An 18,287-nucleotide genomic window follows, 5' to 3' on the forward strand; every position below is an offset into this window, starting at 1 on the left:
GAACTGCCCTTGTTCTCTGTACTGTGTAGCTCTCTAACTCTCTCACACACACACACACACACACACACACTGACGGTGCCACATGTTGAATAAGTTAGGTGATGAATACCAGATAGCCGTGCTTTTTGTGCTCTGTTTTTACTCTGATCTTTGTATTGGGAACAGTTTGGATTTTTGTTTTTGCTTAAGGCAAGATTTTTAGGAAATGTAATATCTATTCCTTGACCATTAAAAGAGTGTATTGTTAATGCTATTATTTATCCACAATCAAATAATCTACATTCAAGCCTATGATTATTATACCGTGTGATTTTGGTTTGTCTAAAGTATTTTGTGTGGATTATATTCTGTAAGCTGGTTATATACAATTGACTATTGATGAATTTATGTAAAATTTTAAAAAAGATGATTTTGATTTGCTCATCGAATAACATGTCAAATATCTACGCTAATGCATTATTAGGTTTCTTTTTTAATTTTCATTTACAAACGAATAAATTTAATGTGGCTAATTGAACAAAAAGAATTTTTCCTAAGCCTGAAAGTAATTTTACAAATTTTAAAAGAACAATATTGCTCTATGAACTCTCTTTGTAGTTCCTCCCTCATTGTTCCCTTAATACTTATGATCAGGTCACTGCACATTACCTTTGTGTTGTTATAGAACTTCATACATCATTAAGCATTTGTTTCCCTGGTTGCTCACAATTTTTATTATCAATATTTTAACACATTTTCTTCAACTGGTTGATTAGAAATAAAAACTATAATTTAAGGTACTGATTAAAATATAGAAAATGTTCAGATTATTTTGGTGGTCCAATTAAGTAAAATGTTAATTTATACGTTCCCGAGTTTTTCCTCGTCTAGAAGAAAGACCAATTTTTTAAATAAGTACAGATTGTCTATTCAATGTTTACTCAACCTGATTTATTCTTCAAAATTGACCTGATATATTAACTTGAAACTGAAAATTTAGTTTGCTACAAAAATGTTTACTATCAACAAAAGCATAGTAAATAGCAATTATTGCTGTAATTTCAAATTATGCTGATTTTAAAAGTCCTGTATGTATGTATCTTAAGTAGCCTTAAGAAAGAAGTCTTTTAAGTGCTCTTAAAAGTCTTTGGTAGGCTATAATAAAGAGTATAACAAAACTGCTTAATCAAATAGATCTTTGGTTATAAGATAGTGTTATTATGGCTTTAGTCAATGAATTCAGGAACACAATTACTATGTGAATATTTCAACTTTTCCCTTTTTATCAATCATTTAATTACAATACTGTACTGCATCTAGCTGGTAAGAGTTTATCAGTCAATTGAAAAGTGTTTACATCCATTTTTTTGGTTGTAGGAAACATCAATTTCCTCAATCTATCGGAAAGAGAGTTGTCATTCAAGGGCAATGACACTTTTATTTGTACATTGCGTTTGTACACTTACACTTATCTCTGATGAGTCAACTTGTTGATTCAACGTCCTATTACTATTTCTGTTTAAAACCAATTATCATAATTTGCCGTCAAGTAGTCTACCATGTGATAGCTCTACTATACTTGACAATCTCTTTGATTATTATTTATGTTGCAGTTAAATATGTACTTATCAATTAAAACTGTTGGTTAAGAAAGTGTAAATAGGTTTCATCCTTTGGTTAAAAATGCTGTCATTGACATTTAAATTTCCAATTTTTGTATAGTGTAAAGTTTTGTGTTTCTTGGGTCAGGATATAGACTCTTTCCAGTCACCTTCGGGGACCGAGCTATGGCTCGGTACAGTTTAATTCAATTATTGTAAAAACAATATAAAGGAAACTCACGTTTTATTTACAGCTAATTTTGGCTTTTATTTTTTAAGTTTCAGTGGAATTTCAATGTATTATGATGGAAAATTTAACCTGGCAATCCACATCACATTAATTAATTTATCAGTTGATGGTAAAAATCAATCGTTTATAATAGCCTAAACATGCGTAAAACTTGTTTTGATATTTTATTTGAATTAAAACATCTGATTACCTCGGGAATTAAGTTTTGGTAGGAGAGAGCCAAGTTAAATTATCAGCATTTGATTGGAACTATATTTTCACCTATATCGAGTAATCTTCAGTGTAATCTTTGCTCAATAGTAACAACTGACGTTTTCCTCTTTGTACTGTATTTTGTAATTTTCTAGTATACTGTAGATAGCTTGTTATAAACACATGTTAAAAGTCTTTTGTTTACTTTTTCCTTGTTATTTTGTTCAACCAACATGGTTACTTAATGAGTCATAAGGCCAATGTTAACAAATTATGACTTTCAATTTCATTTTTTTACCTAATTAGATTTTTGTTGACAGATTTAACTGCATTAAACATGCTTTTAGGCCAGAAAAACATTATTTACAACATTTGAAGGAAATCGTTGAAGCCGTTTTCAAAATCTCTGTGTAAGCAAGCAAGCATACATACAAGCAAACATTGCTCATATAAGAGTATAGATAGAATACAGCACAGTCCCACAGACTCTGTGTAATGCTGACCAGAATAGTGCAAAGTTTTAGGAATGTTGAATTATCAAGAATTGTGGCCAACAATTTAAACTGGAACCTAAAACAGTAGGCAACATTTTACTTTAATTTCTGTTAATAGATGTTAATGATCTATTAATATTAACATTAATAGATTATAAATTAACAATACCTTAACATTAAATTATTAACTTTAAAAAATCAAAATTATGTTACTGACAAACAGATTGGCTGACTAGCGCATATAGTAAATCCCAGGTATGCGAACAGTTGATTCCCAGTCTTAATGTCGGAAGTTGCCCAAATGACAGAGGCAGTGTTCTGTATAACCATAGACAAATAGAATAAATATATATATACTGTCAAAGGAAGGTTCCGCGATATGTGCGCCGTACCTACACTTCTAGCAGTGGACGCCAGAACATATGCTAACCGCAACACGGCTGTCGGTCTATATTTAATTATTTTTGTCTATGGTATAACTATTGAAGCTATCAAGTTCTACAGTACGCCACCAGCAGGGGCGTCGCCTTGGGGGGGGTAGGGGGGGGAGCCTCCCCCCCCTAGAATCTGGGAAAGAGAAAAGTTGGGAATTTCCTTGCCATGAGTTGGGACAGTTCTATCAAACGCCCCTATCTGCTATCTCTCTTTCTCTCTCTGCTCTCTCTAACAATGTACTGATTGAACAGATTGTGGTTGACGACTTTTCTACTTATAAGTTTCCCTGCGGTTATTTTAGTTCAATCAATCCCATAACCTTTCTAATGTTTATCAAAATAATTAATTATCTGTTTTGTATTTTATTTCCTTTAAACCAACCCCTATTTACCATCTGTATTTTATAGAATAAAATGTTTGTTTATAAAGTTTGACTGGCCACACAATTTTGTACCTATTTTATATTGTATAAAGTAACAGTTACTTTGATGATTATTTAAATATCAATAAGTGGTGGTGCTGTAATGAATGCTTTTTATTATCAAAATAAGTAATGGATTATTAATTTTTGATAATACATGGGTCATTGAATACCATAATGTGATGTAGTTTCCTATTTATAACTTGCAAATAATAATAATTGATAGTTAATCCTGGAAAATGAAAAATAGTGAATGCATTCATAACCCTGTTGTGAAAACAGCAACGCGGGTGTAAGGGTTTATTGTTTCAGAGGCTAGGGTGTTTCAAGGACAAAGTGCTGGGCCTCCCGGCTCAGGGGGGGAGGGGTGGTGGTGAGACTGAGAGAGAAATGGGGGAGGAAACTGGTTTTGGCTATTTATTGATTAGTTCACCGACCCTTCTAGATAACAGAATTTAGTGACAGTGTTAAATCATCGTGTTCATTATTTCATTTCTTGTTTACTTTGTGTGTTATTCTATTAATTTTAGTGTTTTGGTCTATTTCCTCTAAATGTCAATTAAATATTTTTTAATATATAATTTTACTTTTTACTTTGTCTCTTCACCTTTTTGGATCCTAACCAATCATGTTCTTTTTTTGATTAATACGATTCATAAAACAAAAATATTTTGTGCATGGAAAACAACAAGAATAATCACGTGTTTTTATATTTATTTATTTATACAAAATGGAATAAAGTATTCATAGTAGTTACAACATACATATTTAATCGACTTGCTAGTTGTTTTGTTGTCATTCAAGTTAGCGCTGTTCTGTTATGAAAGACAATCTGATTGGCTCAGTCTGCACTGCATATCTCATCAGGCCTTCAATCATATCCTTTTATTTCTTGCATCTTAATTTAGTTCAGTTCAGTTCTTATCGTGATTATCTACTATTTGATGTCTTGACAATTCTCAATGTTTTTAGACATATTAAAATAATATTGTGTTTATTTAAAAATTGACTGAACATTATTATTATTATGCACTTTTTGAAGAAAAATGTTTAATAATTTATTTTTTTGATAATGTTCAGAATTCAGAATTATGTTTGAAATTCCAGATAGGGTTAGTTGCAAAACATTTTTTGCTGAAAATAAAATCATGACACTCTCTAATATTTTAATTTTTTACAATTTAGTTTCCGTTAAAGATAATCTGAATAAATTTGTTCCTTGCAACTCAATCCATGGGTATATCACCAGACAATCAAAATATTTATATATTCCTCAAGCCAGGCTATCAAAATTTATCAAAAGTTATAAATATTTGCAAATAAAACTATTTAATAAACTTCCAATACATTTTAGAAATCAGGAAAGTATTAATTTGTATAGGTCAAAATTATCAGATTGGCTTACAAGTCGTGCTTTTTATTCAGTTGATGAGTTTTTGCAGAATGAAGATTTTTTAACGCTTAAATGTGAGGCCAAGCAGTCTTGATGATTCTTTGTTCTTGTTATGGTCTTTTCCCTGTTAATTTTAAAGTTTTTATTATTACTGATGCTTTATCCTTTTAAGATTCTTTTAACTTTATTTTAACATTTTCTGTAGAATATTTAATATTTTATTTAACATATGTAACAAAACATGTTGACCTTGTCTATTGTAATGTTTATATTACCAAACGACAATAAAGATTTATTATTATTATTATTATTATTATTATTATTATTATTAATAATAATAAGGAAAAGCTCGGCTCGAAAAAGCTCGAGCTCGAAAATATTTTAAAAAGCTCGGCTCGGCTCGAGGTTGAAAATCACTATTCGCACACCCCTAGTAACTATAACTATTGTTATATTTACATGTCAATAAATGTTCTAGTTCTCATTTTAGACTGTGTGCTACTCGTCCAAAATGCAAACTATATGCCGAAGGTCTAATTAGACCTTCCAAAATTTAGGCCCTCAGCAACTCTAATCTCATAAAAATTAAATTTTAAAATTTAGGTTGTGTGCCCAAGGTATAAATGTGCAAGGTCTAAAACAATTACAGTGGATAAGTTTTCTACATTGACTGTATTTTTAGACCTTCTAATGCTCGTTTAGACCTTCAACAACAAGTAAAAAATGCAAATTTTGTGCCGAAGAGACCTTACGGGACTTAGACCCTTAGCAACTGTTCCGTTAGGTGTAATATGACAACCAACGTAACAATTGGAACATGTATATTATTTTACTGAACTGACATTTTCCAAAATTCTTTGTTGAATACACTTTTACTTATTCATTTAGGGTCGTAACAACTAGGAACAGCGTACTTCTGAACGTTATAATAATATTCATCATCGATAACATTTTCAGGAGCCGCTTTAGTCAACTTCAGTGAAGAGTGTCCAAAAAATATCCTCACACAGTATTTAAATGCTATAATGGCCAAGCTCAACGACATCCTGGGCAGCAAGTTTATTGAGGTAATTGTTTCAAGGATCACAATGCTCTTTAATTTTACTTATTTTATGGTATAAAATTTAGGATTAATGTCTGCAATTAATTATTGAAAAATGTTCAAGCAATCAAGTCAGATCAAATAAAGTCTTTTATAGATTTTAAACAAGTATGTCTATAATGTAATCTATATAATTAATACGCTACATGAAACTTTGTCGGTTGAACTCCTCCGCCATTTCTTAACCGATTTTATCCATTGACGCCTCATTGGAAAGAGCGTGTCGCGTAGATTTGCAAACTGGCCTTACATTTTTGAAAAACAGTCCCTTGGGCTCTGCCCCAGTGGCTTCGAAAGTTCGCATGTTATCCTTATGAAGAATATAATTGTTTACATTTTGACCAGCTGTATAATTTAATTGGTGTTATTTATTTTTCAATTCAATGAAAAGCATTGCGTACATTTCTTTACTATTTGAGTTTGTGTAAACATAACCCCCAAGACGGATCGTGTTAGTATGGTTGTATCTTAAATTTGTGTATTTATCTTTGTTTTGTGTCGCTATGACGGATCGTGTTAGCATGATTGTAAATTTGTGCATTTTTCGTTGTTTTGTGTAGCCATAATTTGTTTATTTGTTGTTTTTTTATGCCTCCGACGTGACGACAACGAAACATAGACAGGAGGCGTAATCGTGATAACGACCGCAGCTACAGAACAGTGGCGCGTAATAGGCTTAACTCATCACAGTCAGCACCTGACCCTGGACAATCTCAACTATTAGGTTACAAATGCGCCCTAACACTCCCCCAAAACGACTTTTCGTTCTCAATCGGCCCTCTATCAATGAATGACCTGTGACCGGCCGGAATGCTTTTAGGTTTATCAATAACGAAGATAAACATGGACAACCTTATATGGCTAAAAGTCAGGAAATGTTTGTATAAAACATTAAAAAGCAATACCAGGTTATGAAATATGCTACAATATTGACAGGAAATGTTGATTACTGTTATATACATCGTGAGTATCTCCACGAGTTGCACACCGGTATTCTTTGAGCTGACTCTTATAAACTCATTGTAAATATGACTGTTATTAGATTTAAAATAACTCCTGTAATACTTTGCAATTGCTCGAATTCGAGCAACATGTACACTAGTTAGTAATTACTAGAATTATACCATAAATAAGTGTAGGATGTGGTTTTTCATAGTGTTCAAAACTGTGCTAGAGTTATGTTCAAACATAACATATAACAGTTCATTCAGTGTATGTAAAATTTGTGTTAATGAGTGTGTGAAATGTTGACCAACTAACTATGCAGCTTATTTATTGAATACACTATGTTTTCGTCTAGGCCTACTGTTTTGGGCAAAGTTCATTTGTACGATTGGTATGTTTTCACCACATTTTTACAATTAAATAATGACTTTTTAAATCACCTTGCTGAATAACAAAATAACAGTTTGACTCAATGTTTTTAAACATATTAAAGTACAATTTTACACTCATTTATTATTTTTTCAGAGACAAATTTTTACTTAAAACTAGTTTACTGTTGGCTTTTACAGCTTGTCCAAAAGGGTACCAAGTTAGTTCTGGAGCAAGTGGTCACTACAATTGCCTCAGTTGCTGATTCTTGCGAGGAACAATTTGTTGCTTACTATGACACGTGAGTTTAGATTCGTCTACCTTCATTGTTTAGTAGTACCACCAAAACAGAAACTTAAATTTATATTGCATTTAAAAGTAAGTTTTACTAGAGCCTGTTGCTGTCTAAGGCCCTAAAACTGATATTATATACAGGTTTCAAGATGGTGTAACTACAAGGTGGGGTGGTTTCACTCGTGCAGTACTCTGGCTGCGCTAGAAATAATAGACAGGCACTTTTGGTCTTATTGTCATTGGCCAATCATACCATTTTAGTAGCCATCATGGTGTAGACCTGCTAACATTGAGGTTATGCTGAGTGTGTATTTTCAAAACAAGTCATTAGTTGCAACACAAGGAGATTTTTGCCCTAACATATTATATCCATGCAACGACACTGTTCCTAGTTCAAACACTTATCAATGGTTGGTCATAAAGTTGTAAGAAGTAGTAGCACCCTTAAAACTGAGAAACACGGACAACAAAGATTAGTGAGAACAACCGCAAATGCAAGTGTTCAGAGCAGCAGTTGAGCAGAAGCCAAGACATTCCGCTAGGAGGTATCATATTGTATTAGAAATGTTGAATGGTAGTTTGAGAACAATTCTAAAATTGGGGTTGTGTTTTCATCCAACAAAATTAGGTTGGCATAAAAATTAAAAGAATTAGATTGTAATAAACACAGAAACATTTACTGCCAAATGCTTTGTAAACATTTGGCAAACGTCTTGCCTACTACTCGACTATCTCTGCTGCTCTTACAAACTGAATCTTGTGTTTTCCCTGGTCTTTGTTGTCCAGTTTTAAGCAATCCCTTTTTTCATCTTTTTGGGAAACGATTGTATTGTGTTTGCACTAAGAACAGTGTTGCTGCATGGAATAAAAAGCCGCTGGCAAAAATCTCCTTGTGTTACAACCAATGACTTGTTTTTAAAATACACGCGCCCTGCATAACCTTGATATTGTCTGGTCTAAACTATGATGGCTACTGAAATTATATGAAATACCAATGACATGATCAAAAGTGTCTTATTACCTTCACAGGCCGAGTACTATGCAAATGAAACTGCTTAATCTGTTTTGACCCAACCTGTACTAAAAGTTGTTAGTTTAAATGTTTGTGTAAGTGTAAGTTACACCTTGAATATATCAAATTTGTTATCAGTACCATGTTATTTTCAGAGAATCTTCACTTATTATGTCCCACTTGATCTTTTACCAGGAATACTTATTTGTTGAAGTAGCATCTATCACATTTAATTTTGATGTTTAAACAGATTGGTGCCGCGTTTGAAATACATAATTAAAGAGTCTAACGGGCCAGAACTGAAACTGCTACGAGGGAAAACAATAGAATGCATCAGTCTCATTGGATTGGCTGTAGGATCTGAAAAGGTACCGTCTCACATTGTGTTATTTTATCCGTTTATTATGGCCTACTGCACTCAGTCTTGTGGTAATTTATTCGCTTTAGTTTGTCAGATGGTCCTAAAATGGTTGAAAACTTGTAGACGTTTTTTGACAATTGTTGTTAGACTAAATATTCCTTATCCTTCACAACAACAGTAGAAATGTCCCACAGTGTTTTATTGTTGTGACTTATTCAAAACACACTGTAGGTATTACTCAACCCTGATGCTGAGGACATGAAACTAACTCTACAAAACTTGTAACTTCTAGGAAAAGTATTAATGTTAAAAGTTAAAGTAGTGTATTAATGTATTAAAGTATTAATAGCTACCCACCGATTGTTTGTTTATTCATTGTGTCTTGACACAGTTTATGGCGGATGCTGTAGAAGTGATGGACCTTCTGCTAAAGACACACACAGATCTTCCAGATGACGACCCACAGACCTCCTATCTTATCTCAGCCTGGGCAAGAATATGCAAAGTCATGGGTAAGTCTACAATAAATTTTAATTTTAAATTTAAAATTTACCTTTTTTACAAACACTTTTTGCAAGAGTTGTATCCATCTTGGAATAAACTTTTGATTCACAGTCATTCTCCAGCTAAATGTGACAGTAAGTTCTTGATTGTAATCTCTGTCTATATTCTGTAGGCAAGCAGTTTGAGCAGTATCTGCCGCTGGTGATTGGGCCTGTGATGAGAGCTGCATCTATGAAACCTGAGATTGCTCTTCTGGACAATGATGACATGGAGGAGATTTCACAAGATGTGGAGTGGCAGTTCATATCTCTGGGAGAACAGCAGAATTTTGGCATCAAGACTGCAGGTAACTAATGGCATCGACTATGAATAGTGCTGTCAACTATCAGCGGGAGTAGTTGTCAGCGCAGCAGGTGGAGACGACAAGGAGATCATCTGGAAGGCCAAGACTCTTAACAGCAGCACCAGATTTAGTTCATGTCAGAGATCACTCTTATTTTGATCCCAGATGCTATTCACTGTTGTTCCGCCTACAACCTCCATTTGATCCTCCGTTTGTTGTAGGCAAATAGTATTTTAACCTATCACAAGATGTTTTTTTCTGTTCTGTTAATTCACTACCACGGTTTTTTTTTTGCTCACAGTCTAATCACAATAGTTTTAAATGTAAGAATTAGCAAAAGATTGTTCCGTCTACTATGATGACTTTTGCTTATAAAATTCACGGTACTTGTCGTCGCTATAACTAGGCGGAGTGCTTCACTGGTAGCTGATTTTGACATGCTACTTTAGTAATAACTAATCTATTGATTCTAGAAAATGGATGCACACATTGGTCAGTTTGTATGTCAAAAAATATATAGCAATGTTTTTTTCTGTTTTATAATAATGTTTTTAAATGTATGTTTATATTTTTCCAGTGTTTTCATATGAAAGCTGTCATAACTGTTAAACATCATTCTTTCTCTTGGTGTTCCTCTGCTGTTTAAATCAAAGTTTGAATAATAAAATAGCTGATTATAATGAGTAGTCAAATCATTTAATAATTTCTTATTCTAGTAATGATAGTATACATTTTATTATTTGGTTTGAAGATGCCTATAACTTAAAATATAAATATGAGGTAGATACAATTATTTATTCTTGTACTTAGCTGTGTATCACACTTAAGTAGCTATTGATAATTGAAGTAATGTTTTTTTTTTTTTACAGATGATGTCTATGAGAGTTTGAATAGAAAGTATAACTATTGTAAGTCCCCCCTCCTTTCCTTTATCTCCTTATTTAGTTTTAGTTGTATAAAAATAAAAACCAACCTAGATCCTATCCTGAGTTTATCCCAACCTAGATCCTATCCTGAGTTTATCATCTCCAAGATCCTATCCTGAGTTTTATCATCTCCAAGATCCTATCCTGAGTTTATCATCTCAACCAAACGGATACTTTTAGTTTAAACATATTACAATAAAGCTCTGATGTACTCTTTATTAACCTATAGGTTGTGTTTAATTTTTCCGCAGGTCTGGAAGACAAGGCTTCTGCTTGTGAGATGCTTGTGTGTTATGCCAGAGAGTTGAAGGAGGGTTTTGCTGAATACGCTGAGGAAGTAGTTAGGTTGATGGTGCCTCTGCTTAAGTTCTACTTCCACGACGGAGTGCGGACAGCCGCTGCTCAAAGTTTGCCGTGCTTGCTGGAATGTGCACAGATCAAAGGTAATGTTTCTAAGTCATCATTTTCTTAAAAATTAATATTTCTTCAATCTTTTCTATCTGTTAATGTATAAAATTAGAAGAGAAAAATAGTGTGATTCAAATACACGGCAGATGGCACATCATTATGTTTTATTAAAACTACCTTTTAAAATTAAGTACTGCTTTCTCAAGTTACATGATATTGCAACTACCCAATACTGCCTATTCTTACTTGTTCTTACTCCCATGGTCGTTTATACACGAGAAGGTATTTAACTTCAACTAACTACCACTATTTCCTATGACTTTTTCATTGGCTAAGCTTGAGTCTTTTGTTGCTTGATAATTGCACCGTTTCTTTAGGCGTTCCCACAAAATAAATTTTCAGCCTCACTAATGGTTTGAAATATCAAATTAATTGTGCTGTGAAACTTGTGTGCTACCAAAGGTACAACTAAGCCAAGGGCTCTTTTCTTAAAAGATGCTGTGTTTAGGAGCTATTTTTCTCATGTGTTTGTGTGTTGTGCAGGTCCCCAGTACCTGTTGCAGATGTGGAACTACATTTGTCCTGAACTGCTCAAAGCTATCAGCACAGAGCCTGAGAGTGACGTGATGTCAGAGCTTATGTACTCCATGGCAAAGGTACTCTCTCTTTTTCATGGAAAACCTGGAAAGTCCTTCAGTTTAGCCATCTCTCTAATTGTCCTGAAAAGTTGTTGTTCCTGGAATTGTTTTTCACTTCTTTTCTCATGTAAAATTTGTACATATTGTTTTTTTCTCTTGTGAAAGCTGTTTCAGTTCATATAATCCACTTTTAATTACTTATCTAGTTTGAGGATAATTGGGTGATACACAATTAAAGATGTGCATTTGTCAAAAATAATTTGTGAGATATTTCTTCAGTTACTCCCAAAATAACCATTCTTAACAAAATCCTTCTGTTTTAGGCTGGCTGTTAGGATGGTTTTAGATAACAACTGCTTACTTAAAACTGAACCTTTTACTGAAACATTTTTAAAAGAATCTTCAAATGTATGACTCTGAGTTACATAACATCAAAATAGGTTGAAAAATAAGTTGGTTCTTTGGTCATAGCTTGCAATTTTGTTGTTACAAACGCCCCGGGTGTCCTGGAAATGTCCTAAGTAGACAACCTGTAGGAACCTAACTATCAGTGTTGTGTTGTATGTTTGTGTGAATCACGGATACTTTGAACAAATTATAAACGGGAAAATGGCTTGAATCTTGAATCGTCCTCAAGGCCTTTTGATATAAAACATTTGTTTGCTTGATATTTACATAAACATTTTACTGTAGTATTTTTTTATGTTGGGCTATTATTTTTAATTGATTATTGTGTTACCAGTGTATAGAGACCCTTGGCAGTGGATGTCTGTCAGAAGCTCACATGGCTGAACTCCTCCAGATCCTAGACAAGCAGCTGAAAGAACACTTTGAAAGAGAAGTGGAGAGGTTGGAAAAGAGAAAGGATGAAGATTATGACGAAGTGAGTTGAAATTCTTAGGCTAGAATCATAGATTAAATCAATATCGCTTGTAAGTGGCCTTCTGGGTCAGCTGAAGATTCGTAGCTATAGTTGTAAGCTGTCTGGATTATGCAGGGTGTACTTTGATATTGACTATTTCTTGTTATTACTTTAACTTTCAAACTATGGTACTAATCTTGCCTTTAACAATCTAAGTCTACCACTAAGTCAACAGACAATCAATACCAACTACTAAGTCAATCTAAGTATGTAGCACTTATATGTAAATGTGGGCCTGCATTTAAATCTCTAAATGCACTAACTTAGCTTCATCTTATCTATATTTTTAATACGCTAGGCATATTTTTGTCATAATTGTTTTGGAGTGGTGGTGCTACCGATCACCATATTCAAGGTGTCGTTAGAAAGGTCTTAGCATGTAGTTTTGCCATCAAACAAAAAACTTTGGAATTCCATCAGGGCTCTGCCCCAGTGGCCGTCAAAGTTCCCATGTTATACTTAGGGAGAAAATGTTTGTTTACATTTAAAAGAAAACACTAATGCGTGTTGTGTTTATAATAATTTAGACTAAGTTAATAAAATTTGGTTTAGGTTTGTACCTTTAATTTGCTTACTATTTATTATGCTAAGTTAAGCCTAGATTAAATACTTAAAGCAAGACAAATGATTAATCTGAAGAATTTCTTAACAATACAAATTTAATGAACTAAAAATAAGATATTACAATTATGAATGAGGTAAATGAACAGATAACAGATAAGTTAAGTTATAGGGTTGCCATCTTTGGTTTAGCCTAGCTCAGTAAAAACAGAACAATGAGTTTACAATAATTTAGTTTAATTACATAAATCTCAGGGAGGGGTACTCGGCTGGCTAAAAAGATCTTCAAATATTTTAATTTATGAAATAAATTATGTCAATTATTATGAAAAATGGAATAATTTTGATATTGCTCTTAGGCTTGGATAGGTAAATTAAATAAGTCCAACAATGAATAGACTAGGTGAAAAATTTATTAAAGTTGAATTTAGTTCTCTTCTTCAAATTGTTTTTCAGGGATTATTCTTGATGAAATAAAGTAGTTTTTGAGTTCAAATAATTAGGTTCGATGATCAGAAAGTAAATAAAATAGGTCTATTAAGTTAAATTTCTTGAAGGTAGGCTAAGCCTATACAAAATGGAGAGTTCTCACCAGATCTTCAGTAATAGTGTCCAATTTATATAAATCTTGAGGTGGCAGTACAATTTTGAAATGAAAAAAATGTATATATAAAAGCTAAACTGTTCTTCTGTTATTAAGTTAATGTTCAGTTAAATAATTTTGATCACTGACTTTATAAATATTAGGGATTATACCCTCACTTAATTTAAGGTGTTGATGCTGCCATGTCCCAATAGAGAAGGAGGAAAATTTTAATTTTACACAGGATGATCAGAGTTCATTGTTGAAGCCAGCTGTCTTCTTTCTTCATCACTTGCACATGCACTAAATATTCAGGCTTTTGGATATTAATTCAATGTTGGGGTTTTAGAAATAATTTATACTATATTAATAAATTTGGATAAAAGTGTTATTGCAACTATGGAATTAATTACAGGTTACAGTTTTTTTTATTAATAATAATATGTGTTGAATATATAGGCCTACAATATATTTTAAAATGTGATGATGGTTTCTGAGGGGTGATTAAAGGATAATATAATTTAAATTTACTATTATTTTTCTGACAATTTATTTAAATAGGCTATATGGCGAATTTTGGTACAATAAAAGAAGAATTATTATATAACTAAAGAATGAATGTAGTGAAAGGTCTAAAAATGACATGTAACATTGCAATTATCCCCTCAGAAATTTTTATCTGAGAACTCAAGAAAAAAAATTTCGATAAAATGTGAAATGTCATGATGATACAGAAGTATGAAATAAAACATCTTAAAGTTAGAATGATAAACATTAAATGATTGATTATCTTGGAAGTTGAATTATATCTATAGGGAAAAACAAGTTTTTAAAAGAGAACAAAACATAAAAACATTTGAAAATTAAAACAAAACAAAAGATACTTACATTGTAGTAAATTGGGAAGTAAGGGTAATAGGTTTTCGAGCATAGAAAATAACATGTTTATCTTCTTGGGGATTTGGAGGATAGTATTAATATGGGATGGATGGGGTACGCACTCGCGATTAGTGTCCGATATCACAGTTTATTGGTAATCACTATGGATAGTAGGTCTCTTAAGATCTGAGTATTAGGCTAAATTACACTTTTTCCGTTTTTTGAAGTCGAAGTATTTTTTGTCGCCGTATTGTTCAGTTTCTTCAAAGTTCATACTGGCTTTCACTACACTGTGTTCAAAATTCTTCTTATGTTTACTGGGACTAGGAATTTCTCGAGGATCTTTGATTCTTCCGTTCGATTTCGGAAGACCGAATGATGGTTCTGGCGTGGGTCGATTTTGATGGCAAATAATTATTATGGGATTTGATTTAAGAGTGAGTTTACTTTGATTGATGTTTTCTAAGTCTTGAACTCTGCTATCATGGTTTTCAACAAAGTCGTTCATCGGTATTTTTTTATCATTTTTGAGTTTTAGCTCTGATTGCTTTATACTGAAGTCTTGAGTTAGTGTCGTTGTAGTCTTGTTTAAGTCGTTTTCAAAGATATTCTACGTTGGATGGTGATTTTTAATAGGGATTTCTTCAATATTAGTAGTGAACTTGTTTACAACTTGTTCAGTAAAATTGTCAAACTTTGAATTAATTTCTTTCTGGAACTTTTCAATTTTATTACTCAGATCAGATTTAACTCCTCTTATTTCATGGAATAAGCCCGTTAGAAGACTAATAATATCTGGGTTTGCCGTTTGATTTAGTTGTATAGTTTGGGAATTGCCTTTTATGCCACTATCAGTTGACATAATTGTGTTTTCATTATCCATTTTACGGTCTGTATTCTGTAATCTGTATTAAATTGATGAATGAAGCGGGTTGTCTGCACTTTGGGAAGGTTGTTGAACGGTGCTGCTACTAGCGGCTACTTCGGTTACTACGGCCTCTTGTTTTGAATGGATGTGGAGTGACTGGAGTGAGTGAAGAAGAAGATGCCGGTGTCACGATCAAGTTAAGATGGCTGCCGCCTTCTGTCACTTCACTGTTTGTGTTGTGTCGTCGTCGTAAATAATGCTAATTCGGTGGAATGATTGTGTTTTGCATGCCTTCTATGTCATTGGGAGTTTCTTGCTTAATATTTGATATCGGTGGAATGTTTGTGTTGTGTTCAAATGCGTTAATGTTGCCTTCGTCCTCTGAACTATTGAATGCAATGTCGTTTAGGTTATCAGAGTTCATTGTGTTTGGGTATTTTCTAGGCCGTCGGAAATTATATCTATGCTCTGTCATTTATCATTGGGGACGCTTATTGCAGGGAGGGATAAATTATTACTAACATAAAATGCTTATATTCAATATACTTAGATTAGGCTAGCTGCAATAACGAGATATTTGAAGACCTTTTGTAGCCAATACGTTGGACGCCATTAAAAGAAAACACTAATGCGTGTTGTGTTTATAATAATTTAGACTAAGTTAATAAAATTTGGTTTAGGTTTGTACCTTTAATTTGCTTACTATTTATTATGCTAAGTTAAGCCTAGATTAAATACTTAAAGCAAGACAAATGATTAATCTGAAGAATTTCTTAACAATACAAATTTAATGAACTAAAAATAAGATATTACAATTATGAATGGGGTAAATGAACAGATAACAGATAAGTTAAGTTATAGGGTTGCCATCTTTGGTTTAGCCTAGCTCAGTAAAAACAGAACAATGAGTTTACAATAATTTAGTTTAATTACATAAATCTCAGGGAGGGGAACTCGGCTGGCTAAAAAGATCTTCAAATATTTTAATTTATGAAATAAATTATGTCAATTATTATGAAAAATGGAATAATTTTGATATTGCTCTTAGGCTTGGATAGGTAAATTAAATAAGTCCAACAATGAATAGACTAGGTGAAAAATTTATTAAAGTTGAATTTAGTTCTCTTCTTCAAATTGTTTTTCAGGGATTATTCTTGATGAAATAAAGTAGTTTTTGAGTTCAAATAATTAGGTTCGATGATCAGAAAGTAAATAAAATAGGTCTATTAAGTTAAATTTCTTGAAGGTAGGCTAAGCCTATACAAAATGGAGAGTTCTCACCAGATCTTCAGTAATAGTGTCCAATTTATATAAATCTTGAGGTGGCAGTACAATTTTGAAATGAAAAAAATGTATATATAAAAGCTAAACTGTTCTTCTGTTATTAAGTTAATGTTCAGTTAAATAATTTTGATCACTGACTTTATAAATATTAGGGATTATACCCTCACTTAATTTAAGGTGTTGATGCTGCCATGTCCCAATAGAGAAGGAGGAAAATTTTAATTTTACACAGGATGATCAGAGTTCATTGTTGAAGCCAGCTGTCTTCTTTCTTCATCACTTGCACATGCACTAAATATTCAGGCTTTTGGATATTAATTCAATGTTGGGGTTTTAGAAATAATTTATACTATATTAATAAATTTGGATAAAAGTGTTATTGCAACTATGGAATTAATTACAGGTTACAGTTTTTTTTATTAATAATAATATGTGTTGAATATATAGGCCTACAATATATTTTAAAATGTGATGATGGTTTCTGAGGGGTGATTAAAGGATAATATAATTTAAATTTACTATTATTTTTCTGACAATTTATTTAAATAGGCTATATGGCGAATTTTGGTACAATAAAAGAAGAATTATTATATAACTAAAGAATGAATGTAGTGAAAGGTCTAAAAATGACATGTAACATTGCACATTTGAACATGGATGAATACTTTGAAATTGACACTAATATTTGAAACAGCTGGTTATACAAAAATTTTGCACAAAATCAAAACACAACCAAAAAAACGTTCGACATAATTGGAGACTATATTAAGACGTCGACCAGGACGGCCAATAGGAGGAGGCCGACGAACTTTAACTGGTAGACGCGAACGAAATACAAATAATACTATTGTCGTTGATAGCCGAATACAGCAAGCACCCTTCCATGTTGGGTTTAAGTGTGCTCTCCAACAGTCGCCTGAAGATTTCACATTCAATTTAGGACTGTTGGATAATCGCTGCATGAGCTGTTGATTTTGGAAGACGAGGAGGCAGGTAGGACTACTTTGGAAACAGAAGAGAGGAGATGTTAGATGAGTGGAAAATGAGTTGGGAGCAGTGTTTTATGTTTACGTTTTAAAGGTAAACGTTCGGATATATACCTAACATCAGAAAGAGACTGGAACAAGATTGGGAGATGGGCCATTATGAAACGAAGTTTGTCACAGGACATGGAAAATTTCAAGGCGATTTTTTGAAGATTTCACATGGTGAAAGAGGAAGTATGTAGATGTGGAGAAATAAAAACCACGGGTCAGATATTCATAAATTGTTTACTTCAGGAGACAAATAGGAGAGAACATGAATAAGTATTGTATAAGATAGGCCTAGAGATGAGAAAATAAAACATGATGAGTGATATTGCATTCGGGACTATAAACATGGAAAGTACTATTGCTTACCGCACTGATCATAGTAGACTGAGACTGAGGGTTGAGCAGTGGCCGAGTAGCAGTAGCGAGTTAGTTCATATATGACACATACTATATATATATATAAGAATATATATATGATAGATATATATA

General features: G+C 32.8%; 1 protein-coding gene across 2 annotated transcripts in view; it reads left to right on the plus strand.

Annotated features, from left to right (window-relative positions):
* Positions 1-18,287, plus strand: part of LOC128991455 (importin-5) — a 62,199-nt gene that overhangs the window by 36,220 nt on the left and 7,692 nt on the right. Inside the window, exons 10-18 of one of the 2 annotated variants that reach the window (XM_054414352.1) lie at positions 5,723-5,832; positions 7,382-7,482; positions 8,738-8,855; positions 9,240-9,360; positions 9,525-9,698; positions 10,565-10,603; positions 10,873-11,064; positions 11,573-11,685; positions 12,410-12,550. In XM_054414352.1, coding sequence (XP_054270327.1) covers positions 5,723-5,832; positions 7,382-7,482; positions 8,738-8,855; positions 9,240-9,360; positions 9,525-9,698; positions 10,565-10,603; positions 10,873-11,064; positions 11,573-11,685; positions 12,410-12,550 — 1,109 coding nt within the window. The remainder of the gene's footprint in view (positions 1-5,722; positions 5,833-7,381; positions 7,483-8,737; positions 8,856-9,239; positions 9,361-9,524; positions 9,699-10,564; positions 10,604-10,872; positions 11,065-11,572; positions 11,686-12,409; positions 12,551-18,287) is intronic. The other variant, XM_054414353.1, reaches the window with a different exon arrangement.

The sequence above is a fragment of the Macrosteles quadrilineatus genome, unplaced genomic scaffold (assembly GCF_028750875.1).
Source record: "Macrosteles quadrilineatus isolate MER2022 unplaced genomic scaffold, UCM_ALF_1.0 Scaffold_4__1_contigs__length_99947679, whole genome shotgun sequence".
Classification (NCBI taxonomy): Eukaryota; Metazoa; Arthropoda; class Insecta; order Hemiptera; family Cicadellidae; genus Macrosteles; species Macrosteles quadrilineatus.